The sequence below is a fragment of the Branchiostoma floridae genome, chromosome 3 (genome assembly GCF_000003815.2).
Source record: "Branchiostoma floridae strain S238N-H82 chromosome 3, Bfl_VNyyK, whole genome shotgun sequence".
In the NCBI taxonomy this organism is placed as follows: domain Eukaryota; kingdom Metazoa; phylum Chordata; class Leptocardii; order Amphioxiformes; family Branchiostomatidae; genus Branchiostoma; species Branchiostoma floridae.
The window spans coordinates 26,653,392-26,677,405 of NC_049981.1; the positions used below are offsets into that span (position 1 = coordinate 26,653,392).

At 40.2% G+C, this 24,014-nt stretch overlaps 2 protein-coding genes across 5 annotated transcripts; one reads left to right on the forward strand and one right to left on the reverse strand.

Moving 5' to 3' along the window:
• Positions 1 to 8,457: 8,457 nt before the first annotated feature.
• LOC118411575 (vesicle transport through interaction with t-SNAREs homolog 1A-like) lies at positions 8,458 to 14,454 on the reverse strand. 3 transcript variants are annotated; one of them, XM_035813975.1, is made up of 8 exons: positions 14,271 to 14,454; positions 13,159 to 13,217; positions 12,937 to 13,047; positions 11,569 to 11,646; positions 11,228 to 11,312; positions 10,605 to 10,675; positions 10,215 to 10,276; positions 8,458 to 9,630 (listed from the first exon to the last, which is right to left on the reverse strand). In XM_035813975.1, the coding sequence occupies exons 1-8, from the start codon at positions 14,362 to 14,364 to the stop codon at positions 9,540 to 9,542; spliced, it is 651 nt and encodes a 216-aa protein (XP_035669868.1). In that variant the 5' UTR covers positions 14,365 to 14,454; the 3' UTR covers positions 8,458 to 9,539. The 3 variants fall into 3 exon arrangements, with proteins under 3 accessions (XP_035669868.1, XP_035669867.1, XP_035669869.1); XM_035813974.1 differs by having other exon boundaries at positions 11,569 to 11,649; XM_035813976.1 differs by having other exon boundaries at positions 10,211 to 10,276; positions 11,569 to 11,649.
• A 113-nt stretch (positions 14,455 to 14,567) lies between these two features.
• LOC118411576 (60S ribosomal protein L34-like) lies at positions 14,568 to 18,854 on the forward strand. 2 transcript variants are annotated; one of them, XM_035813977.1, is made up of 6 exons: positions 14,568 to 14,656; positions 14,820 to 14,893; positions 15,090 to 15,103; positions 15,636 to 15,715; positions 17,879 to 17,982; positions 18,721 to 18,854. In XM_035813977.1, exons 2-6 carry the CDS (start codon positions 14,829 to 14,831, stop codon positions 18,812 to 18,814), a joined length of 357 nt encoding a protein of 118 aa, XP_035669870.1. In that variant the 5' UTR covers positions 14,568 to 14,656; positions 14,820 to 14,828; the 3' UTR covers positions 18,815 to 18,854. The 2 variants fall into 2 exon arrangements, with proteins under 2 accessions (XP_035669870.1, XP_035669871.1); XM_035813978.1 differs by lacking the exon at positions 14,568 to 14,656 and adding an exon at positions 14,658 to 14,681.
• The last annotated feature ends 5,160 nt before the right edge of the window (positions 18,855 to 24,014 follow it).

A 24,014-nucleotide genomic window follows, 5' to 3' on the forward strand; every position in this document is an offset into this window, starting at 1 on the left:
TTCTCTCCGGTAGCGAACACACTCGTAGGCCAGCTTCACTCCTCTGATTTCTTTTGATACTATCTTAATCTACCGTAGGATCTGCTTGTAATTACCCGTTTCTGTGACAGACCGGTTTGTGACAGAAACGTACAGACAAGAAAACGTGACAGTTTTGACTACAAACTTTTACAACATTCTTACACACTATACAAGGATAAAATACAGTTAGATGTCAATGCAATACATAAGAGTACAGGGGAGACGACGATTAAAGGGGCTGTCAAAAGTGTTTTACCATTTTTCACTACCTGTAGATTAACAACCAGCCTTTCAGTGGGGTGCTTAATCTACAGAGACAGGTTTAACGATATGCAGAGGGCCATTGTTACCAGTAAATTCAAACCGAACAATAGGCCTTGCCTCTAAAAGTTACAGCCAACATAGGAAACCTTGTGCATGGAAACTAGATACGGTTGGACGTGTTTGAAATTAATCAAGCAATTCTAACTTACTTCTGCAGTACATAGGTGATTGCCTTAGAGATTATCCGGAGGCACACGCAGCGGACGTACAAATGTCGCAGGCAGACTTTTGTCTGTGAGAACAAAAGTTCTGATCGATAGCCCATAATGCGGTACAGAATACAATGTAAAATCCAGTATGAATGCACGGACCATAGTGCCCACCCACACGAGCTGCAGGCCCTGACGGTAGGTAAATCAATAGAGAAGAGACCTTGGGAAAGGAGCGAGTCGCCTTACTGGTGCTTACACGACTGATAGAGCCGTGTGCGGCTGAGATTAGCCTGACTACCCTTACGCTTCTAGCCACCATGGACGGCAGGGGCTGAAGAGGAATAGTCATCAAGTTGGACACTATTTGACTCAACACTACGCCGCTGCAAAAATACCTTCAAAGACGCTCCATATTGAAACTTAAATACCGATTCGACGGCTTCACGCCCCCAGAGATATGTTTAGAGTTTCGCGTATGTCTTGTTGAATCATAGTTCAATAATCATACAAATAATGTTTTGATTATCATTACATTTCTATCTATCAGTTTCTGTTTCTCTTATATTGAGAATATCAGACTGAGAAAGCATGGGCCAACTTGTCCCCTGTCATGCATCTTAGATAGCTATTATAATTTTTCCCGTAAAGAAATCATATTGTTTTTATTGGTGTATTATTCTTCTCCTTCTGTCATCAGGCTTCACTGGAAACAACCATGGGAAGCTATTTCATGTTCGAATACTTGTTAATCTGGTTGTAACTTTCCTTAAACTTGCTTTATTTATAGCCAATCACAAAATGCACAAGACGAAAGAGATCTTGCGCATATTTGATAGTATGCCAAAATTTTCACAAAATGTTTTTATCGTAGCAGTATTTTAACGAATGAATCCTATCGCATACATGTTGCTACTGTTTTGCGACACCTCATGGGCTAGCCTAACGGTAAAGTATCGCGTGGGAGTAGCTTGACAAAATGCAAATTACTGGGAGGGGAGGAAAACACCCTGCCATTTTCCAAAAATGTTCCCTTTCTAGTTTAAATATTGAGTTTTCCGACTTCACACCACACATCCCAAAACGATGTAGCAAAATGGCTACGCATAGTTAAAGGACAAACGTTTTATTTCATGCGTTCAAATAGGAATAACGTTTTGAAGAAAAAAAACGTCACATTTACACTTAAACAGAATACATAAACCCCTCAGGAGCTGCATGGACTGATTCTAACAGACGCGGGATTAAAGAACATGTGCCAACATTGTCAACAGCTAAGCTATACATGTACAATGACAGAACACTCGGCTTATTGAACACCATTCACTAAATCCCCGGCTACAAGTATACTTAGTAGTTACAGTCACGTCCGCGCCATAACACACCATCAAGGTGAGCACGGCTATAACAGTAACGCAGCAATCAGCTGCCTCAGTCGAGTGCTCGCTAATGAGAGCGGCAGTCAAAGGTGCACGTCTGGAAAAGAGTTGACTTTATCCGGCAGTAAACTTTATATGGGGAGTAAAACGTGGTAGAGGGCATCAGCGTGGGTGGGGAGGAGTCGTGCGTGAGAACCCCAATTGTTTCTACCTGTGGTGGGCTCGACAAGGGTCCTCATTGAAGTTGTTGCAAACAGCAGAAATTGGCCATTTAAGGTATAACAATTTTACCAAGAGGATTTGGCAGCCCAAGAAAATAGACATAAGCAATCCTTGCTTGTGACTGTGTAACTGTATAGCTAACTCCTTGGACAAATTATGACTATGAAATAAATGTTTCTTAATTCATCGGGTTATTAGGAAGTACGTTTCTTCTACTATCATTATTTTAAAGCAAAATTGAGTTATGTTTTGGGTCTGTCTGTCTGTCTATCTTCCCGCCTGTATGTCTGTCTGCCTGTCTGTCTGTCTGTCTGTCTGTGTTTCTTTGTTTCCGTAAATTTGTGATCAACAATAACTCTATATTTGTTATGCGAGTGGGTGTTGGCAAGACGAAAGTTCAAGGTCGATCTGGGCCCCCTGTCGGTTTTCTTTATTGTAAACCGATTCTATCAATCATCATATAGAGTATCGATCCTTCCTGCTTGTGACCATACTTCCTTCAGCCCGGTGTAATGGACTAGAATTTCCCCCTGTCCATAGTTTACTCGTGTATAACCTAGCCTGTTACACCGGCACATAGAATATGGAGCACTATCTATAGGATGCTATTGCAATCACTGGGCGGACAGCCATGTCACCGTTCCATACAGAAGGTCAGTGAAGCGCCTCTCCAGTCGGCCCTGCTAAATGTCAAACCGTCGCCAAACTTGTCCTGGGGCACTTCTGTAACACTCCGGGTCAGGCAGGGCGGCTAAGGATGGCCGCTAGTGGACGTCTTCGTCCTGCTAATGAATCCAGTTCCTCTCCCCAGACAGACGTAATGAACGTCAGAGCAGAGAGGGGACGTTTTGAACCGGGACATGCCCTCCCACAAGCACCAGTGGGCTCGCTGAAAGGATAGTTAGACATGATCCTGGGCATGATACTATCACACACTACCGACACTGCCGTAAATGGTTAGGCCCAGACGGTATCACTGGGTATGCCCAGAGCTTTCCTCTTAGGAATATTGCAATCGGCACCGTAGTCCCGGCAGTGGCACATGTGCGATGCTTATCAGTACTGGCTAATGAGCTTGAGAAAGTTCAAAATTGCACCGGCAAACTTTTTGGGACATCAGCCAACACAATTCTTTTTGTTAGTCTGCCATCCGTTCCGTTAGCTTGTCTAGTTTTCCAGTATCGGAGTATTGTTTAGCCAGATGTTTATAGATTAGATGCCATCGCTCCTTTCTATCAGATACTCTGACCCCGAAGCACTTGTTGGATGGAAATTTTAACCAAACAACGTCAAAAACAGATGAAGGAAATGAAAAGCTGCCAGGCCCTGACATTACTTTGATCTTTGTGTCACTACCACTTTTACAAACAATCGGCCAAATCTAACCATCGATGTCTGAGAGAGGCTCTTCAAAGCACTTGTCGCCAGCCAACTTCGACAATCAGGTGTAGATATTTGTATCCATATTTTGTAGTTATTTGTCTCACTTCTTTACTCCCCACCCACCTTGATTTGATTTGATCTTTAAGGCTAGCTATACAATTAAAAACATACATCTCGGGCTGTCAAATTAGCCTAAAGCTATTACAAAGGGCTACCCCTGGTAAGTTAACAATGCACATCATATAGTGATATAGGCTCACATAAACACGAGACACATAGAAAGGCCTTCACAAAGACCAAAACTTGGGTATTATACATGTAGTTTCTGCATAGGTTATACAGATTGTGCAAAGTGGAGACGGCCTAGGTTACTGCTTATTAACTGTTATGAAAAGCAACCTTACAAGCCTATCTAAAAGCAATCTGACAGTGGTATTCCCTTACTTTCCCTTTCTGGAGATGCTAACAAAAGGATCAATACGACTTTGACAGTACAGCAAATCAAGACGACCCAGACCACTTAAAAGTTGTACATGCTACCGTGAAGTTTTTATATGGACCATTCTGTGACTGGAAATACGAGCCTGATTTGATTACGATGTGCTTTAGTTCAAAATGACCTACAGGTCATCTAATGCCTGCCCATTGAAGAATACTAAAATCGGGAAACGTGCCTAACACGATTTAGTAGACTCTTCCGGTAAGGCGACAGGACCACAATTTGATGGATGGCATTTCCTGAAGACTTGAATCTTTTATGAAATATGCATGGAACTAATAAGGTAACATTTGCAAGCATATGCATGGTATTTATCTTACATGGCGTATCTACTCGATTTCAGTGTTTATTTTTACACAATGAATACTTTCGTATGTTTTGTGCTCAGCTCCCATTCCGTCCTGTCACTTGCTGCATAATGTAATCGAACAACACAGGATGTATGCTACTTTTCCAGTAATATAGCGGACCGAACCTAGTGGAGCCAACGGTATGCTTTATGTCACAACTGGCTATTATAGGACTGACTGTCGTAAGAGTTTCCTAAATTGAAAGCTGCTGTGCTACAGTAGTTCGAGAGGATACAAAAGTTCGTGAAGTTGCATATCCTGTGTCAGAGAAGGACATCTTGGAATTATTCGGCCAAGATTATACCTAAAGCAATGTCACCCATAACAAGAAAAATTAGCAGGAGGTATAAAATCGAGCTTCACTTCCGTCTTGTCAACAACTACCCACATACCAAATATCATCACGATCCATCTAGAGTGGCCTGAATTGTGGCGACACAGAGAGGCAGACACACCCGAATAATACTCGCATTTTTCATGGTAGTAACAAGCTTTACTCGGCTTAAGTATTGCAAAATAGTCAACTCTGAGTGGATGTCAGAAGGACTAAGTCTTCAAAAACTCGGACAGAAAGCTTTGACGTATTTGAAAGATTTGACCAGAGGTCACTTCATCGGGCGATTCTGATATCCAACCTGACAGAGATATGGAGTAACGAACTAGTCACTGTCAAACCTGCGGACCCGGGGTTATTAATGGCCGACCCTGTCTGAGGTCCTGAATCTGGAATCGCCCAATCTGACCTCAGATGTCAGAACCTGGACAGGAAAAACACAATATTGTATGGGTTTTATTTTCAGCCGCCTTTCTTATTCTGCTGGTATATATGGGATAAAGGGTTAAAGGATACACGGCTCAAGCGAGGATGGATTGGATTACATTGAAAACCTACATGTTGCCTGAGACTGGCTAGCAAATGCATGTGGGGTAAAAAATAAGGGCTAACGTCTTACCATTTGACAAGTAGAGTAATGTGATATTATTTTTATCTTTAAACGCAAATTATACAACAGTTGATCTACTACATGCAGTGTTGTCAGAGGTTGGGTCAGTGAGTGCATCGTTACTGTAATTTGTTAGAGCACGAATTCACTTTGCGTACTTTCAGCAACTGATGATAATAATTGAGAGACTTGTTAAACTTTTGAGTGCTCAACGCAACTTGCTACGTGTCTGGATGAATGCACACCCACATACACATGGGGAGGGTTGCCCTCAACTCGTCGTCTTCAGTACCTGTGTGTTACTTTATAACACATTCATATGATTTAAGTGATAGCTCAGGTAATTACAATTCAGCAACTTTGAACTGTCTTTCATTTGAATGACCATCAATTTGCTTTTAGCAATTACTGTCAGCAGTATTTCATATGTAAGGCACGGTTTGCAAATTAACCTCTGGGATATCTATCATACGTAATGGTTTTCTTGGCAGTCGTGTAACAGACCTATGTCAGGTGGGGAACTCAAAACAGTTCTAGAGTGGAAGACAAATTGTCTACTAACTTTCTCATGAGTTCACTGAACCGGTGTGGGTCTCACTGTAGCAATGTTGGTGCGTGCGTGCGTGTGTGAGTGCGCGCGCGCGCGTGCGTGCGTAGGTGAGTGCGTGCGTGTGCGTCTATAAGCGACAAAAGCAACCGTCCAGCTGTCCAATCCACGACTTCATGTGACCCTTTCTCCAAACCACCCGTGCGGAACGGGACCGCTGCGCGCGCACTATTGCCCCAAACTGGGCCGTATTCTAGATACAAGACAATGTGTGGTCAGTTAAAACCGCAGTCACTGTACACTGTATTTATGGCAGCGAACTAGCTAAAGACTAGGCCACCATTCGCCGTACGTGTAACTTGCGTGCTGTCTTCGTGAAAAAAAGTGGACAAATTTTGGGATCCGTAAGTGGAAAGTACCGCCTCCGTTCGAAATCCTACGTATTCGGGAGCACGCAGACACGCCGTAGCACTTTTTAAGTGCATGCAAAACTTTCTCTGCGTTAGGGCTGCGGATTCACCCCCCGTGCGAGCCAGCACGGGCGAAGCATGTGCTCTGTACAGCGCACTTACAACATGCGAGTAAGGAAATCGTACGTAAGCAGCACGTTTAAGTACGGTAAGGTGGCAGTCGCACAGAGATCGTACGTTGTAAGCACGTACAACGTTAACTCACCACTTGCGCAACAATGCACGCAACCGCTCACGGCATGCACACCGCATAGTTATTACATTCAAAAGCATTCGTGGGAGTGACGTGCGTTGACGCACTACCTCCCCGCTCTTGCCAGTCCTTCCCACGTTTTTCCAGAAAAACGGACGGACGTAGCCCCGTTGTGACCTTAGTTTAACGTGACAGTATGGCGTGGGCGTTTCTTTTTTTGTTTTCCCGTATTGCTTATGATATGCAAATGACATTTCATTTCAAAGTTTTCATCATAATTGCGTCCTTGTTAGTCATAACCAAAGAACCTATTCTTTAAGCTCCTTGTCATCATTTGACGTCATTTCATTTGAATTCATTTCAGTTTCAATTCAAAAGCGCCCCCAAGCATTTTCGTCTTCAACTACTTTCCCCTTTTAAAGTACATGTACAGACGACTGTGCATGAAATAAGAACGGATATCCCACACAAGTTAACCAAAACAGAGATTGTGGCCATCTATAGTCCCAGAGAGTCAAGACTGCCCCTTACATTTACTCTTTAATTTCTTTGCTTGTTCTTACAGCAGTATCAGTCACTTAACAAACTCGTCACAAAAGTGGACCACAAAATAAAACATGGAATGGCGTAATATAACAAGCACTGCTGTCATGATTTTGGACAGGTAGACAGCCCCCGGAGGTTGGTTGGATCCGCTATTGGTTTTACTTGGAAGTGCAGTGGATCTTTTGTACAGAACTTTGCAACAGATTAATGGCTAAGGTGATATTCAACATAATGTAGTTGTTGCAATGAGAAAAAGTAATGGCCTACTTTGCATAACTGGCGAGAAAATGATGTAATTTAATAGTTGTAAATGACAGGAGTTTCATAGCTTTGAAGTGATAAGGTGGTCAACTTTGCTCAGTTATGCAAGAGCCAAGTTAATGTGGAAATGCAATGAGATACTTGTTCTTGTTCTTGTGTGGATACTGGGTAACACCCCTTAGTGTTGGGTCAATCCACCCAGGGCGCAGTACTACTGTTTTATTGGCCGTTTCTCAGATGTTGTTACACCTCTTCCTTGAACTTAACGGGATTAGCTTGAAGGATGGTTGCATATGGTAGATTATTCCAATCGATAGTGTTTCTTGGGAAATATGAGTATTTGAGACAATCTTTGTTGGTCTTGATGAGTTTGGGTGATTATGTCGAGATTGCCTTGGATTCAGCTGCAAATAGGGATCAACCGGCAGGGCTCGGAGAACTTGTCTAGATTTCTGGAGAATTGTAAGTCTGTTGGCTGCTCTTTTATTTTTTAGTGTATCCCATCCCAAGTCCTAGACTAGTTTAGTTGCGCTTGACTGAGAATTTGGTCTGTTAGGTACATTTAGGACAAATCTGGCAGCTCTTTTTTGGACCACTTCTATTTTGGAAATGTGGTCTTAATGGTGAGGATCCAACGCTGCACTAGCATATTTAAGATGGGGTCCAACCAAGCTAAAGTGGGCTTTTTGTTTGACCTTTTGGGGACAGTCGTATAAGTTGCAATTAACAAATCCAAGGGTCTTGTTTGCTTTACTTGTAATGTTATTTATATGGTTGGACCATGATAGTTGGTTATCTAAGGTAACACCCAAGTATTTGTGATTACTGGTTTCCTTTAAAATGTGGTTTCCTAGTCTATAATCATGTAATTTGGGTTAACCAATAAGACCCCATGCAACATTCAAGTCGCCTGGTACCAGTGGCAGCTGTTTGGCAGTGGGCAATTGAAAAACAGCTTCCTGGTTTCACTACTGCAGTTTTTTTTTTATCTCTGTTCATTTGCATCATAATGGGAAAATTATCTGGCAAAAGTGTGAAGTCATCAAACTCTAGCTTTTCATACCATTTGTTAAATGACAAATACTGCATTGCACATGGATTTCATTCCACATGCATTGAATCCTTAACATACGTCTCAAGTCTTAAGAAAACAAAAATCACCATATGCAACCCTCACCGTTAACACTTTATCATGTTTCCATCACAATAGATACTGCATAAAAATTCCATTTCCTCACAACAGATCCTTTCAACTTTACATCTGGTTTATAATATGTTACAACAAATTCTATCCTTCTCAAATATGCCACAATAATGTTTTTGTGCTGAAGGAAGTCACTGGAAAAAGTTCAAAACATACAGCTTTTTACAGAAATGGAACTGTCACTCCTCCATACTGTAAAACATTATCATACTCAATTGCACTGTAAGCAAAGTTGCCTTGGCCTTGTTAGTGATGCGAGACTGAAATACAATTAAGTTCCATACAGTTCATACACATCTAGGATACACAGAGAAAGGTATTTTGTACAGAAATGCATTTCGTTTACTCTATTTCTTAATTTTTTTAGCAAAATTGTCAGAACTTAGCGGGACACGCAGGGGGAATTCATCAAGTCAATGATTCTGATATACATTATAGTCAATCTTCATCTTTGTGCAACTCTTACTATGTGCCAAACAAAATCTCCCTCCTCCTAATGGGAATGACATTGATAAGTGCAGAACAGCAACCTACATGTATAACAATGATAAATTCACATGAACATAGACTAACTATAGGCTTAAACAACTTGCATAATGTCTGAAGAGTGGTCTTAATAAATAAGGTTTGCAATCATGCAAAACTATCTTAAAGGTACAAGTACATTCAAGATCTTTTCAGCTGTGTTAGTCCATCTTTCTTTGTCAAAACAACATAATTGTAAACAATATTGGTTATGACAAAACAACACAAATACTTCAATTTAAAGCCAAAGACCACAACACTTTGATTTCATAGATTGTTATTGTCTTGCTTTCTAGTACTTTTAGTAAATTTATTTCTTTTGAGATGACAAGAATTTTATTCTTTCTCTTATTTATTTCATCTGAAGAGGATGACACATAAAGTCAAGTCTACTGGAGTCCCAATATGTAAGATATTCCAATCAATTATATTCTGCAGGTAATGTCAATAAATACCAATGTGCATTAGGTAGTTAGTGTATTGTGCTATATCTGATTCACATCCCCACTGTTGCTATGTGGACTAACTCCTAGTGCTGAAGTATATGGTGAGCGCAATGACTAGGATAATAACTGCAATGACCACGAACAGCACTATTCGATTCTGGATTATTCTGGAAAAACAAAAGAAAAAGACTTCAATGTAAATATACTATGGATCAAAATTGTACAAATGTTCTTCTACACTCTAGATCTATAATACAGTCTAGGCTAGAGAGAAGGAAGCTAGAGGAGTTTCATTGTAGAATTAAGGCTATTGACATCAGGATTTGAGCTACTTTTTCTGCTATTCAAAGATACTACATGTACTGGTACTGCAAAGAACACAAGGTATTTTTCTGCCACTACTGGCTGTACCTAATCCTGGTTTTAGCATGAACCAGTGAAAGTAGACATCAGAAATGCCTGCACAATTGCAATTTACCTGCATGTGCAGGTGGCATTTTGTTCCTTTGCAAACCTGTTCAGAGATACTTTTCCCAAAGATGACTTCAGGACATAGTAACTTTTCAGGTAACATGTTTCCATACAATCTGCAGATATACTATATTCAAACCTTGTTGGGTTGGTGTCTTCTAAAACAAAAGATTCTTGGCGTCTGTGGATCAATTAGGACCGAGTCCATAGTGTGTCAATACTTCCATATTCATCAAGGATGTGTGTGAAAGTCAAAGAGACACGAGGTTTGCTTACCTACCTTCTCATCATGGCTGACAGGATACGTGAACTCTTGCCCAGGTCGCTGTCAGTCTCGCGCAACTACAAACGAACATTGCAAAAGGAAAAAAAAAAACTTAACTACATACTAGTCCAAAACACAACAGCAATGAAAGTAGTGTACTAGAATCACCATGGAAGCACATATTTGCAGTGTCATGATTTTACAGCAGACAGGTAACTATGGCAAAATGAAAAAAACTGTTCTGAACATTTCCAGATTTACAGTATAAACTAACATTCAATGTCAACACAATGGTCACATAGTTTTTCAGAGTGTCAAATATGTGTGAATCTGTGCTCTTAAGAAATGGCTACAAACCAACATTGTACTGTTTGTTACATTTGACAGTAAAAGGCTACAACTCACCCGGTCTCTTGACCTCTGTATTTTCTCCCTGTCCTGATGAAGGTTTTCTAATATATCGGCTCCAACTTGTTCTGTACAGAACAATTTTCACAGGAAAAGCAGTTAGTATTTTTTACATCTGTCAGTTTTACCAACAAAAAGGAAAACACTACACACACACACAAACACACACTGCTCTACATGTATGAACAAGCTCCAAAGTTAGGAACAACTTGTGCTTTGACCACTGAAAACTGGGATTACTCTTTTTTTAAAGAAAATTAAAGTGTGGCTTTTATTCTTTTACAATCAGTGTGAACACACCAGCCAGTTTGGAAACTTGCAAAAAAACATTGTGACTACATGTCATTGCAAAACATTTACTACCCATGTGCCAATAAAACTTTTATGGCTTTTCAAAATACAAGTAAGTTTCTTCTTCATGATCAGACTTGGTGTTGGGTTCACTGTGACATCATAATTGGATAACCTCAAGTCTGAAGAATGATTGTTTTGATGGCATGATGTTCCTGTGCTGTTCAACCACATAACGTTACAATCACTGTTTCCCACAAACCCTACCAGAACCAGAACCTTCCTCGTGAAGGTTCTAATGCTGAGAAATGTGAGCTGTACATCCGTACCTGTCTCTACTGCCATCCTGTATCCAGCCTCCAGCTTTCTACCAGACCTCTCCAACCTCTCTGTGTTGTCTAACAGTCGTGTTCTCTGCACAAACATGGGCGAAACATTCTTATGTACAAGTTTTAGAGTAGTAAAGACCACAGCAATCAATGATGGCTACTCATAAGAATACAAAGTATTAAGATCCAATAATTGTGATAGGAAGAACAGAAACAAGGTTTTCAGTGTTTTAAGTTTGCAGTTCGGTAGTACAGCGGAAATACAATGGAAAACATGTCATAATTATGCAGTTGAGTGATCATCGCTAAAATGAAATAAAAAATTCCAGTACATATATTACCTGGTCCTCAGAGTGAGAAGGGTCGTCTGGCCCCAGCAGTTCTTCTCTACTGCCTGCTCCTCCGTGTAGTTTGGCCTTCTTCTGAGCAAAACATACACCAACACATGTTCAGGCACTAAGAAATCTCCACAACAGGATGGCCTACACTACACTCACAGGACTTTATGTTTACAGCACATGTAATAATTACTAATATACAAAATGTACTTGTTGCTAATGTTAGTGTAATTACCTTAGGGGAGAGGGTGCCATAGTACCAGAGCTCTAGCCAGCGTCCGTTTTTCCGTCAATTGACAGAAATTTGCTGCGTGTGACGGAAAATTTTTTAAACCAATCCGTCAACCTTGACGGAAAAAATCTGATAAAAGCTCCTTGGTGGAAGCTACGGGCGGCTTGGAGACGCTGTCCACGGCCGTAAAAGCCACACACTGTTTGTTTTGCTATTGTTATGATTGTTGACAATGTGTGTCGGTGCCCTTTCGCATACAATAATCTCATTAAAACCGTTTTTTCAAGGTCTCAGTTCACTCCTGGAATAGTGTTTTTGCGACAATGGGAATTGGCTGAAGGAAAAAAAATTTGAGCTGGCTAGAGCCCTGCATAGTACTAAGTATATTTTGTGCATTGGTCACATCCCCACATCTCACAACCAAAAAAAAGAATAACAGAATTCTACGGCATAGAAATCTTGTACAGAAAGAAAAGGTTGGATAATACAATGTATCATCAAACTCCAGAAGGTAGATGCATCTCAAAAGAAAAAGTGTCAGCATACTTACTGGGTTTGTATAAATAGGACAAGCAGCAAAGGAGGCAATAAACAAGTTGTGAACATTATTGAAAGTAAAGGAAAGTATTTTGACTTATGATATTTTATATTAAAACAGGGGCTCTATGACTAAAAAAAACTTCTTGTTTCTTTTACTACTTAAGCCTGACACAACTACACACACACAATATAGCAAAATCAGTCAGCCTCGTTTGATACCTGTTTTCAACATACAAATAACCAAAACAATGGAGATTCAACTTAGAATTCAAACATATAAGTCCTTTCAAGACCTGCAAAAGTGAGTGTTCATCCAAACTGCCCAAAGATATGGTTAAATTAAAACATGATGAAAAGTACACATACGCTTCATGTGGTACTTGTCACACTCTGACACAAACAGGCTAACATACATGCACATTCTAGCAAACCAATCACCTAACGTCCTAACTAAATGCCTGTATTACAATAAAGTTATTTTCTTTTCTTTCTGTAAATAGAAGACAACAGAGAAAGCGTCTTCTCGAATATGTCTGATAGATAAAAAAACAAAAGGATGCATGGTGGAACAAAGCAGTCCCAGCAAAGCAGATTCTTACAAAGTCCTTCTCCAGTTTGCCCAGCTCTGTCTTGTAGCTCTTGAGTCTTGTGGCATACTTCTGCCTCTCCTTAGACGGGATGTCTCGAACTTCCAGATCCATCTGTTCTAACTATGTGTCACAAGACAACAAGAAGAAGAAAATTAAACACTGTTTTTTAGTTTGGGTGGCTGGATAATCATAAAAGTCTCCAGAAATGTAATGGAAATAAGTTCAACTTACCAGTTCTTTTGCCTCTTCCATCTGCTTTTCCACATTGGTGACCATGTGTCTCTTTTCACCTATCACATGTAACAGGACACACACAAAAATTATCAACTAGATAATTCACAGAATTTCAACTTGTTCCTCTTTGCACTGTACCTTTAGTTACAATTGAATATACCTCCAACTGATTGGAACAGGGCTACTGGGGAAGTAGTCAGCAGCAGATGAATGAATCATTCAAGAGTCAACTAAAACAACATTTAGGCCACCTGATGTATAGTAGTAAGCACACAGGAAGCAAGTAGACTAGTCCACATCAGGTACTACCTTACATGACTGAAGATGGTATGCATGTATGTTTTGATTTGGTTTCAAAACACTGATTTCTGACATGAAAAGTTAACATGAAAGTAAAGGCTTATTTCAATCAGCCTTTGAAAGCTAAGCTGGGAGAAGACCTGTAGCGCAACTGATGGTTAATACTTCTTTTCATAAACGTGACTGAGTTCAGAAATTCCTTAGGACTAACGTCCTAAAACTGGAGATGCAAGATATCAAATAATAATGAATTTTAAAGACAACAATTCACTAACAATAAAAGTCGTGACAACAAATCATCAATACTAAATGAGTCCCCAATGCATCACTCCCTCACTGTTGCATATCTAAGTCAACATCTTCAGTTGCCTAATTTTGCACCAAGCAACCACTATTTACGAAATGGGCCAGGGTTACAAAAAGACACAACGCGGTACGTTCGTAAAAAAAAGACACACCCCTTTATAATTTATTGGGGTCTTACCAACGAATTGAATGTAATGCTAATACACATTCAACCGTCAGTGTACTAAAAAAGTAACGCATAAAAGGAATATGAAAGGCTAATGAATGGCTTACAAAATCTGCCTCCTATGACAACGCACAAGTATATCCATGACTAACGTTAACAAATTTGTATCAGGCACGGGCGCCCTGGATCAATATTTTGACAGCTCATCTCACTCTTAGTCTTACAAACGTGGTGGTCAGCTTTGGCAATTTGAAACCTGTGACAAACCAAGAAACTACAGCTACAGAAGACCGTAAATACCATTTTAGCACAGCCTAACTATTCCTCTTACACTTACCACCAGATAATTTGACAATTTTGGCGATTTTGTTGGTAATTTCGGCGGTGACATTGCTGTACTGCTGCTCGTAAGAATCGAGAAGAGAAGCCATCTTGTTTTCTTCCAGCACTAATGAAGGTGGCCGTGGCAAGTGCCTGGTAAGTGGTACGTGGAGCTTTATATCAAAGTGTAAATACTGACAAAAATGACGGCTGTAAATTAAATAAACATCATTTTTGATAATTCGATTGCATGTGGGCCACTCCAGATCCGCATCACGTCAATATTAATATGATAGAAATAGCTGTCTTATTAGGCATTCAAATACTTACATTGAACAGCTTCAAGTAGTTGGGAAATTACCCAATAGGCTTTGCGCTTCCTTTCGCCATTTTGCACCAAAGGTACAGTATCCACATTTGTACCAACGTATAAAATCCACTATAATCCGACAGTTTGCCAGATTTTTGTTCCATGAAAATAACAGGATACGTGCAAAAACTGTTGAAGTGTCTTTTAGCCTAAAATTTAGGTGTCTATATGATACTGATGTTATTTTATGACTAGGTTTCCACCATGGTGAAGCGGCTGACATACAGGCGGCGACTGTCGTACAACACGAAGTCGAACCGCAGGCGCATGTGAGTAACAGGCAGACTGAGACAGTTGTTATCGTCATGATGCAACTACATATTCTGACAGTTGTTAGCCAGTCGTTACTTGATTTGGGGCTTTTTTCATTTTTTTTCGTATAATTATCTCCGACTAATATGTACTTTCCCATCTTTCCGATGCCCCCCCCCCCCCTCCCACTTGCTTGTGATGTGGCCTGAGCAGTTCGAAGACTCCAGGTAAATGTTATTTTCTTTTACACAAATTCCTAACACAAATATATTCTACAACCTAGGAGCTTTAAAACATCAAAAAGCACAAGAAATAGAGCTCTAAACTATATTCCGTATGTTCCTGGACAAAAAAGCATGATTTTCGATGTTATGAATATGAGAAGTCTTTGGCTATGATTACTTATGTCACTGGGAACTTTTGTCAACATACTACTTTTAGTGAAGTATACTGTACAAGCACATGAACAGGTTTATCGAATATCAAGCACAAATGGTATCCACTATCCATGCACAACAGTAAGTTATGTTTTTAAGATATGTGTTGCATGGGGGAACAGGTTTTCTGCGCGTTAAAAATCTGCACGCGCGTTAAAAATCTGCACGTACGTTAAAAACTGCGCCCAGATTTTTAACGATCAAGTTTTAACGCGCAAATTTTTTATGCGCACAAAACCCAAACCCGTTGCATGGCCTTAAGTTCAGTTCTATGCCTTACATTGACTCATGTATATGCAACTTTCTCTTGCTCACGTGGCAGGTGGCAAACTGGTGTATCTGTACACCAAGAAGAAGGGCAGCCAACCTAGATGTGGTGACAGCAAAGTAAAGCTGTTTGGGGTAAGCACTACTACCAAATCATTCACTTTTGTGGGGACTTGGTTTCACCCTTAGCCTACAAGTTCGATGACAAGGGGAAGGGACAAGTTCACAGTTCAAACAACCCTGTGGTACAGTGATAAAATATTGGAGACAAATTCGCAGTGTTGAGACCAGAATTTGCTTTGCACTATAAAAATAAAACAATGGTGAACATTTCAAGATTTATGGTAAGGAGCTGTACATTGGTTGGGAACTTTGGATCAATGTAATATTGTTGTGAATGTCTTACGGCATCAAATGTTGCAAATTTTGGCAGCTGTGTATCTTCAAGAAAATCTGAATTGTATTGCTCACATACTACAGTAGTAGTACATGTAGTTGTATCCAGTATGAATGAACACAACAAAATCTTGTGTTACAGTTCTATCTTTTACAGTAATTGTTAAAAAGTTGCTCATACATCTGTGCAGATGCTTAGGGTGGTCTCATCTCCATTTCTTTAGCCCTTGGGCCACACATTTGTGTAAGCCACTACAGCAGGGTGCTGGTCCGCTGGTAGTGATGTGTGTTTAACTTCTATTCTTTTCCTCATTAGGCCACGTTGATTTGATTATATGGATGACATCCGCGCTCGCACCAATTTTCGGCCATTTCCAAAAAAAAAAAAAAGTTTTCGACCACACAATAAATTGTGCAAAGCAGCTGTAAAATGAGCACAAATATTCCGTAGATTGAAAAAAAAGTATCAGAAAACAGATAACTAATGCCATATATAGAATGCCAAAATGAATCTAAAGTCAAAGAATAAGATGTGAAAGGACGGAAAGAAAAAAAATCTATTGTTGGTTGGGGGAGGTACCAGTACAGAAAATTCAGGTCCAGAGGATCATGGTATACCATACTATGTGTGTTTAGTCAGGCCTCGAAATACTTTTTTTTGCCAGGTTGCGCAGGCGGCAACCTGAATCAAAAACCAACTTGCGCCATCAGCATTTCAGGTTGCGCCACTTCCAAGTTGTTACTTTCTCCAAATTAGCTGCTTATCAATTATCTGTAAAAACAGTTCATTTCAGGTGAAGAAATATAGCACAAAAAAAGGGCAAATTAGCACACTTTTCTCAATAAACAACATTTATTTATCGATCTTTTGAAAATAAAGACTGCAAGTTGTGCAACAAAAATAACATCTCAAAGAACCGTGAAAAAATCGCGACCTCCGTTGAACAGTGCTGACCGTGCACCCCTCCCCAGTATAGTCATTGTCACACTAGCTGTTTTTCCCGCATTTCATCGACAGTATTGTCCCAAACAAGCAAAAAACCTTTAAAATAAGCCTATACATGTACTTATCGGCAAGGACGTTAGGCAGTCGATGAGTTTTCGTATTTACATTGTCAAAGTTTCATGCCTTGCTGCGTGAACACAACGTTGGGTCATCAGATTTTTCACTAATAGCAGCGCCCAGGCGTGCTACGTCACGCCGAAATGGCCAATGGGGTATGACTCTCGCGATTTGCGAGATATGAGTTAGTGCGAGATTTCCGCAAATTTTGAACTTTGAGCGAAGTTTCCAGCGGAAAATTAGTGCTTACCAAAGGCGTTCATCCCCAAAACAGGGTGTACATTTTCTAATATCTTTTTAGTAAAGTGCCTGTAACTTAAGGATCGTTTTGTTTACCCAAAAAATCAAGTTGCGCCGTGTGCAACCTGACTTTCTGAACAACTTGCGCACAGAGAAAACTACTTGCGCGGCAGGGGCGCGCAAGTGGTTAATTCGAGCCCTGGTTTAGTCCTATGTTCAACCTTCCTGGCCACTTAGATTTCATACTGAAGGCAACTTTTTTTGGGGGCCAAACTTTTTTTTATTCGCTCGCTCGCATCAGTTTTGGAGTTCCCGGAGGATGTCATCCATATAATCAAATCAACATGGCCTTAGTGCTGAGTGCAAAGCAGAGAAAGCAGCATGTACCATTTTTAAAGTCTTTGGTATGACTCTGCCGGGGATCAAACTCACAACCTACCGAATGCAAGGCGAACACTCAACCCACTCGGCCTTTGCACTCTGTAATTGTTGATGACAAAAATTTGATCACCAGACCAGTACTTGTAGGGAAAGTTGCTGGATTTCATTTGTTCCTGTGTTTCCTGACGTATGTGACATCTTGACAATGTTTGATACAGGTGAAGGCACCAAGACCCAAGAAGCTGATGTCCATGTCCCGTAGACTCAAGCATGTCACCAGGGCTTACGGCGGCTGTTTGTCTGGGAAAGCTGTCCGTGAAAGGTCAGAAAGAATTTGTTCTACAGACAAATAGGGAAGAGATACAAGTCTAGTTAGGTCTGTCTCCAGGACTCACCCCTCCTACATAAAAATTAAAACTTTATGATATATGTTTTCAAAAGTATAAAATGACAGATTTAACAACAAAATTAACAACCTGGGCTTCCAAATTCACATTGAATGGAATTTTACTTGTCCTTTGCAATGCCCCAAAATTAATCATTGTTAATGCCTGGTAAGGCCAGTCATACTGAAACATCACACAACCTGCGGCCCTTTCACCCCACATTGGGTGACACGAACTTACATGTCAAAAATGTTCAAGCTGGAGACATTCCTGGCACTTTCTACATAAGTTATGGTCTCATACCGGACTTGTGCTCTCTCATTTATTTATGACACGCTTTATCATGCAACTTTAATGGGCGAAAATCCAATAAAGAAACAGTTCGGCCGGAGATGTTTTAATTTCTATTGCAAGATCATATATCCAGTAATCAATAAGAAAATTGTCCCCCAAATCTGACCGGACAATCGATTTTTATGACATCTATAACTGCACTTAAATACTATCCACAAAGACGATATAGTAACATACTTATTATTTGTTAGTTTTTTCAGCCTGTAGTATATATATATATGGGACCCTATCATTTCATGTATGGAATGGTCTAGCATAGTTTGGTTGTTAAACCTGTTACACTAACATCTACTAAACATCTGTTGCTTTTTCTATTGCAGGATTGTCCGTGCTTTCCTGATTGAGGAACAGAAGATCGTGGTGAGAGTGCTGAAGGCACAGGCTCAGTCACAGAAACCGGGCAAGGCCAAGTAAACAGGACAACAACATGTAGACAATAAACACCACAAACAAAGCTCTGTCTCCTCTGTTTTATTGAAGTGTAAACTTGCAGTCACAGCCTTCCAGTTTATTGCTGTATATAACCAAGATGAGATATGATCCTACTGGTATAGTTGATGCCTTGTTCTTTGTGAACATTTATGACAAGTGAAGCATATCTACATGCAGAGTTAACAATGACCCTTGTATGTATGAATTAAGTATTTGACCCTTGCTTCCCCATCAATAAATTGAAAAGCAGACTATGGGGCATAGTATGGGCCCAATTGATTCCTCCTTGGATGAATAGCGTTACAAACAATTGCACACACAGGCATACATTAGAGAGCTGCAGTATAAGACTTATCCCAGAGGATTTTTGACAAACTGAAAATTTCGATGCACAGGGAAGATTCGGTGCAACTTCAAGGGGCATTCCACTCCAGAAGCGAGTGTTATTTTCTGATAGATGATATTTTGGGGGATACAAATGCACAAACCGACTTAATCACAAAGTTATGTCATTTCAACAATAATCCTTTTCTAAATACAAGTATCCTTATACTGACCTGCATCTAATGTACTGCACTGTATATGATTTTGCCAGCATAACCAACAACCGTCACACTTTCTCGCTAACGGTAGTCGGGATAAGCTTGATAAAGCAATCAAGTGACTATCACACATTCAGGGAGGTACACAAAAAAAGTGTTTATAAAATCAGACAATTGTTCGTGATGCCTATGGGTCGATGTTTGACACGATATTTGATTGGTCTAAACATGCTCATTTTGACCGTGAAATCGTCCCTTCTGTCGTTCGATATGACAGTTTAAAGAATCGATTAACGTTATATACCCCCTGGCTGTTGTCTGAAGAAGCGTTGGTAAATGTGTTGGCTAGTAAGGTCATTAGTAATGACGGTTTAGAAGGTACCTTACTAGCCGACACAAGTCATACTTTTGGACTGAAATTGATCTGATTGTCAGTGTAGACTGTAGAGATTTGATTACATTGAAGACATCCTCTGGGAACCCCTTAAGTGATGCCAGCGTGCGAATAAGAAAAAAAAGGTTTCGCATAAACGTTGCATTCAGTATGAAATCTCGGTGGTCAGGAAGGCTGGTACTTTTAAAATATCTAGTGTAATACATCTTTCATTTTTGCTTTTTTTTTCACATCTTTGGTCTTGGAATCGACTTTGGCATTCTCTGAAATTAATATCCGTTTTCCGATATGTTTTTTATTTACCGTTAACGGGATATATAACATCTATTATCATAATACCGGCACGTTTACGACGATTTCTCTAGCTATACTGATTTGACAAATTGTCAACGCATCATTTTCTCCAGTTACATGTTGCTGTTATAGCTTACCCTTGCCACTTCTTCTGTGTAACTTTTCTGCCACTCTTGTCCTGCTAACACGCCGCGGAATTACACGGCGAACGGGCGCGTGGTTGGGAGGCAAAAAATACCGGCAGGAAGAAACACGGCACAATTAACTGTCGCTATGTACCTTTATACATCCTCTGATGTTCCTTCCTTTTCTGTTAATAAATACATAAAACATAAACGTTTAAACCTGCATGAGCATACAAAATGTCATGAGAAAAGGGACGTATGCTGTCAAGAATTTTCATTATATTTCAGCCATACATAGTATGGTGAAATATATTGTATTCGTAATGTTTCTTTCTTTCTTTCTCCTGTCAAATCTTCAAAGTGATTCATCTCCGCCGTTCCTGGACCGAATGACCTGAAATTTGGCACAGGGGTAGAATGGGCCAATACCTTGATGCTTTTTTCTCAGTTTTTTCATATCTGCCTCTAAAATGATTTTATAGAGATTTTTTGGTCAATTTTAGACCAAAACTGTATATTTTGGCCCCTGTACCCTGGTATTACAACCAAATGAGCTGAAATTTGACAGAGATGTGCCTTGATAATGCTCCCATATAAATTCGATAACACTTTTGGTGTACAGTACAACAAAATGCTTATTTTTGCGATTTTTTGACCAATTTTTGACCAAAAAAGGACACTTTTGGCCCCTGTACCCTGGTATTACAACCAAATGAGCTGAAATTTGACAGAGATGTGCCTTGATAATGCCCCCATATAAATTCAATAACACTTTTGGTGTACAGTACAACAAAATGCTTATTTTTGCGATTTTTTGGCCAATTTTTGACCAAAAAAGGACACTTTTGGCTCCTGTACCTTGGTATTGCAACCGAATGAGCTGAAATTTGACAGAGATGTGCCTTGATAATCCCTTCATATAAATTCAATAACACTTTTGGTGTACAGTTCAACAAAATGCTTATTTTTGCGATTTTTGGCCAATTTTTTACCAAAAAAAGGACACTTTTGGCTCCTGTACCCTGGTATTACAATTAAATGACCTGAAATTTGGTATAGATAGGCATTATATACTTGGTAACAAGATTCAAGTAAAATTTTTGACATAAACAACTTTAAAATGATTAATTTTGGCACTTTTCTGAGGGGAAATTTGTTTTCTTTTGGCCTCCTGACGTGACCTTCCGTGATCCCGCACAGAGCCACACCTGTGCGCGTCAGCCGGAGAGTTAATTGAATCAAAGACCTAGCCAATCAGCGAAGAGGAGGCCAAAGGCTAATTAATATTCATAAGCGGGGCCTCATGATCCCGTATATAGCAGTGTTCCCGCCAGGGGGAGCGAAGCCCGCCTAAGGCTCTCGCATTTTAGACTATTCAGAAGGCTTTATATTGTATCAGTTCTTAGGGGCATATCTATGATAATCGCAGCAGTCACTTAACTTCTCTTCAGGACTTTAGCGTAACACTATTTCAGGTCAAACCGTCAAAGGCAACTAAAAACAAACTTTAACGTTACTGAGTTCAACAGTACTTATAACTTGTTATCCGAAGTTGAAACGCTAGCGATGGTATTTTCGCTGCGCTGTTAGCTCCGTGCGACTGTTGTTGACGGTCTTATAACGGTATATTTTGCACCCCTGTACCCTGGTATGAGTAACATTTGGTATAGATAGGCATAAGATAGTTGGTAAAATGATCCAAGTAAAATTTTTGGCATAAAGTACTGTAAAAGGCTTAATTACAGCACTTTTTTTAGGGGAAATTGGTTTTCTTTCGTTCTCCATGCCATGACCTTTCGGACGTTCACCCCACAGAGCCAACATCTCTGCACCTGCGTCTAGCCGGCAGGAAGAGTTAATTCAATTAATGGTTCAGCCAACCAGCGAAGAGGAAAGCGAAGGCTAATTAATATTCATAAGCGGGACCACACGATACGTAACTTGAAGACTCAGGCCGTACAGACTTCTTGCCAGGATTTTTTCAAAGCGTCGGACAGGGGTCCGGGGGCCCCCGAATGTCCCTGGCGGGGTCCAGGGGCAGAGTCACTGTGGGGGGGACCCAGGTGGGCGAAGCCCCCCCCCCCCCCCGGAAGCTCTTGCATTTTAGACTATTGAGAAGGCTTCTTTTATCAGTTTTTTTAGGGCCATATCTACGATAATCGTAGCAGTCACTTACTTCTCTTCAGCAGTTTGACTTCAAAATATTTCGGGTCAAAGCTTCAAAGACAACTAAAACCTCATAAACAACAAACTTTAGTTAGCTCAACAGTATACAAAAATATTGTACGGGTTGCCATCCTTAGTTGAAGCGCTTATTTATAGCGCTAGTATTTTCGCTGCGCCGTTAGCCGCCGTGCGACTTTTGTTGACGGTCTGATATCCCTACGTCGCCGCCTCGCTGATATTCCCACGGACATGTTTCAAGAAAAATACCCAGCAAAAAACGCTGTTCTGCGTCAAATTCTATTCTATAAAACATGTGGGACTCAGTGTTACAGTCTAAATATTTTGTAGAAGCACCGCTGTAGGAAAGAAGGTCCAAGCAATGTAAAACATCACGTAGCATGAAGTTCGCTGTCAACTGGCACACAGCACATGACTGTTTGAAACTCTAAGTCTAATCAACAGCCGTGTTTGATTGATAGCCGGCGGTCCTTTGATGACGTCGGCGAAAGGTGCGTTAGTTAGAAAATCTGCGTTTAGTTTTGATACGTAATTATAAGTTAGACAGTGGCGAGAATGATTATTTTCTCATCAATATTTCTCTTCAGAATTATTTGAACTTAATTGTACATCTAAACAATTGGCTTACCTGTGCAATGTTTATATGATTAATGATCAGTGTACTGAAATCATGTGTAACGTATGGCTCCTAGTCAATAGATCAGCATTTTTCTCTATAGTGACCACCTGTCTATAGTGGCCACATTTCTATCACTGGACTGGAACTTGCGAAAACTGCTGTATTTTCTCCAGAGCAAATGTATGTGTTCCTAGTGCTGTTGTTGTTTGACATAAACTTCGAACATTTAAATTGTAAGTAACTTTAAACTGCCAGAGTTTCAGCCCAATAAAACACTCTCAGCGCCAGGGTATGAACAGACTGACCAGACAGACGAAAATAAATCCTCGAACAAGGTTCAATCGTATCTTCCGGGTCTGGCAGGACTGAGTTGTTAAACTAAACTAAGAATAGGCTCGATGGCTGATTGCATACAAAGTAAAACAGTTTAACAGTTTTACAGCTTGAAGAAAACAAACGCTCCTACAGTACCTGCACCTGCTTGATAATTATTAAATCGTATGCCCTACTTGAATAAAAAAGTTCACTGCAATAATAAATGTACCCACATCACAAGGAGCTTATACTTTTTAAAACTTACACCTAGTTATCGTACTGAAAATTGTTAATGACATTACATGAAGTCATTCAACAATTTTCAGTCATGATGAAAATTTTCTGAAGGGAAGGTGTGATTATTGTCATTTTCAGAAAAATAGAAGCAAGCTCTGTCTTTACCTGGAATCAATTCACAATACCAGTCCACTTTGGGGGATAATGTACTGTTAAGAGGATGTTCCATTTTTGCTCAGGGGTGATTTGGAACAGTCCAATGTTGCGTGGGAAGGAGTATGGCTGAAATATGCTGTATTTGCTCTTAAGCAAATGTCGGCCTTTCTAGTTTAACTTTTGTCCGTCACAACCGCTATGACGTAACACTTTACTGCTAGCGTAGATATAAAAATGGCGAGAAAATGTCGGCGTACGTTCAATTTTGCCCATTCAGCCGTAGATCCGGGCGATAATGCAACGGTTCTTCACACTT

Bases quoted from the DNA above. Each gene is read 5' to 3' on its own strand.
- LOC118411575 (XM_035813974.1), bottom strand. From the start codon at position 14,364: ATGGCTTCTCTTCTCGATTCTTACGAGCAGCAGTACAGCAATGTCACC. The intron at 10,676-11,227 runs GTACGGATGTAC...TGTTCTGTACAG, and splicing joins CAGGATGGCAGTAGAGACAG to AACAAGTTGGAGCCGATATA. The intron at 10,277-10,604 runs GTGAGTTGTAGC...GTTCGTTTGTAG, and splicing joins TACAGAGGTCAAGAGACCGG to TTGCGCGAGACTGACAGCGA.
- LOC118411576 (XM_035813977.1), top strand. From the start codon at position 14,829: ATGGTGAAGCGGCTGACATACAGGCGGCGACTGTCGTACAACACGAAG. The intron at 15,716-17,878 runs GTAAGCACTACT...TGTTTGATACAG, and splicing joins GCAAAGTAAAGCTGTTTGGG to GTGAAGGCACCAAGACCCAA. The intron at 17,983-18,720 runs GTCAGAAAGAAT...TTTCTATTGCAG, and splicing joins GGGAAAGCTGTCCGTGAAAG to GATTGTCCGTGCTTTCCTGA.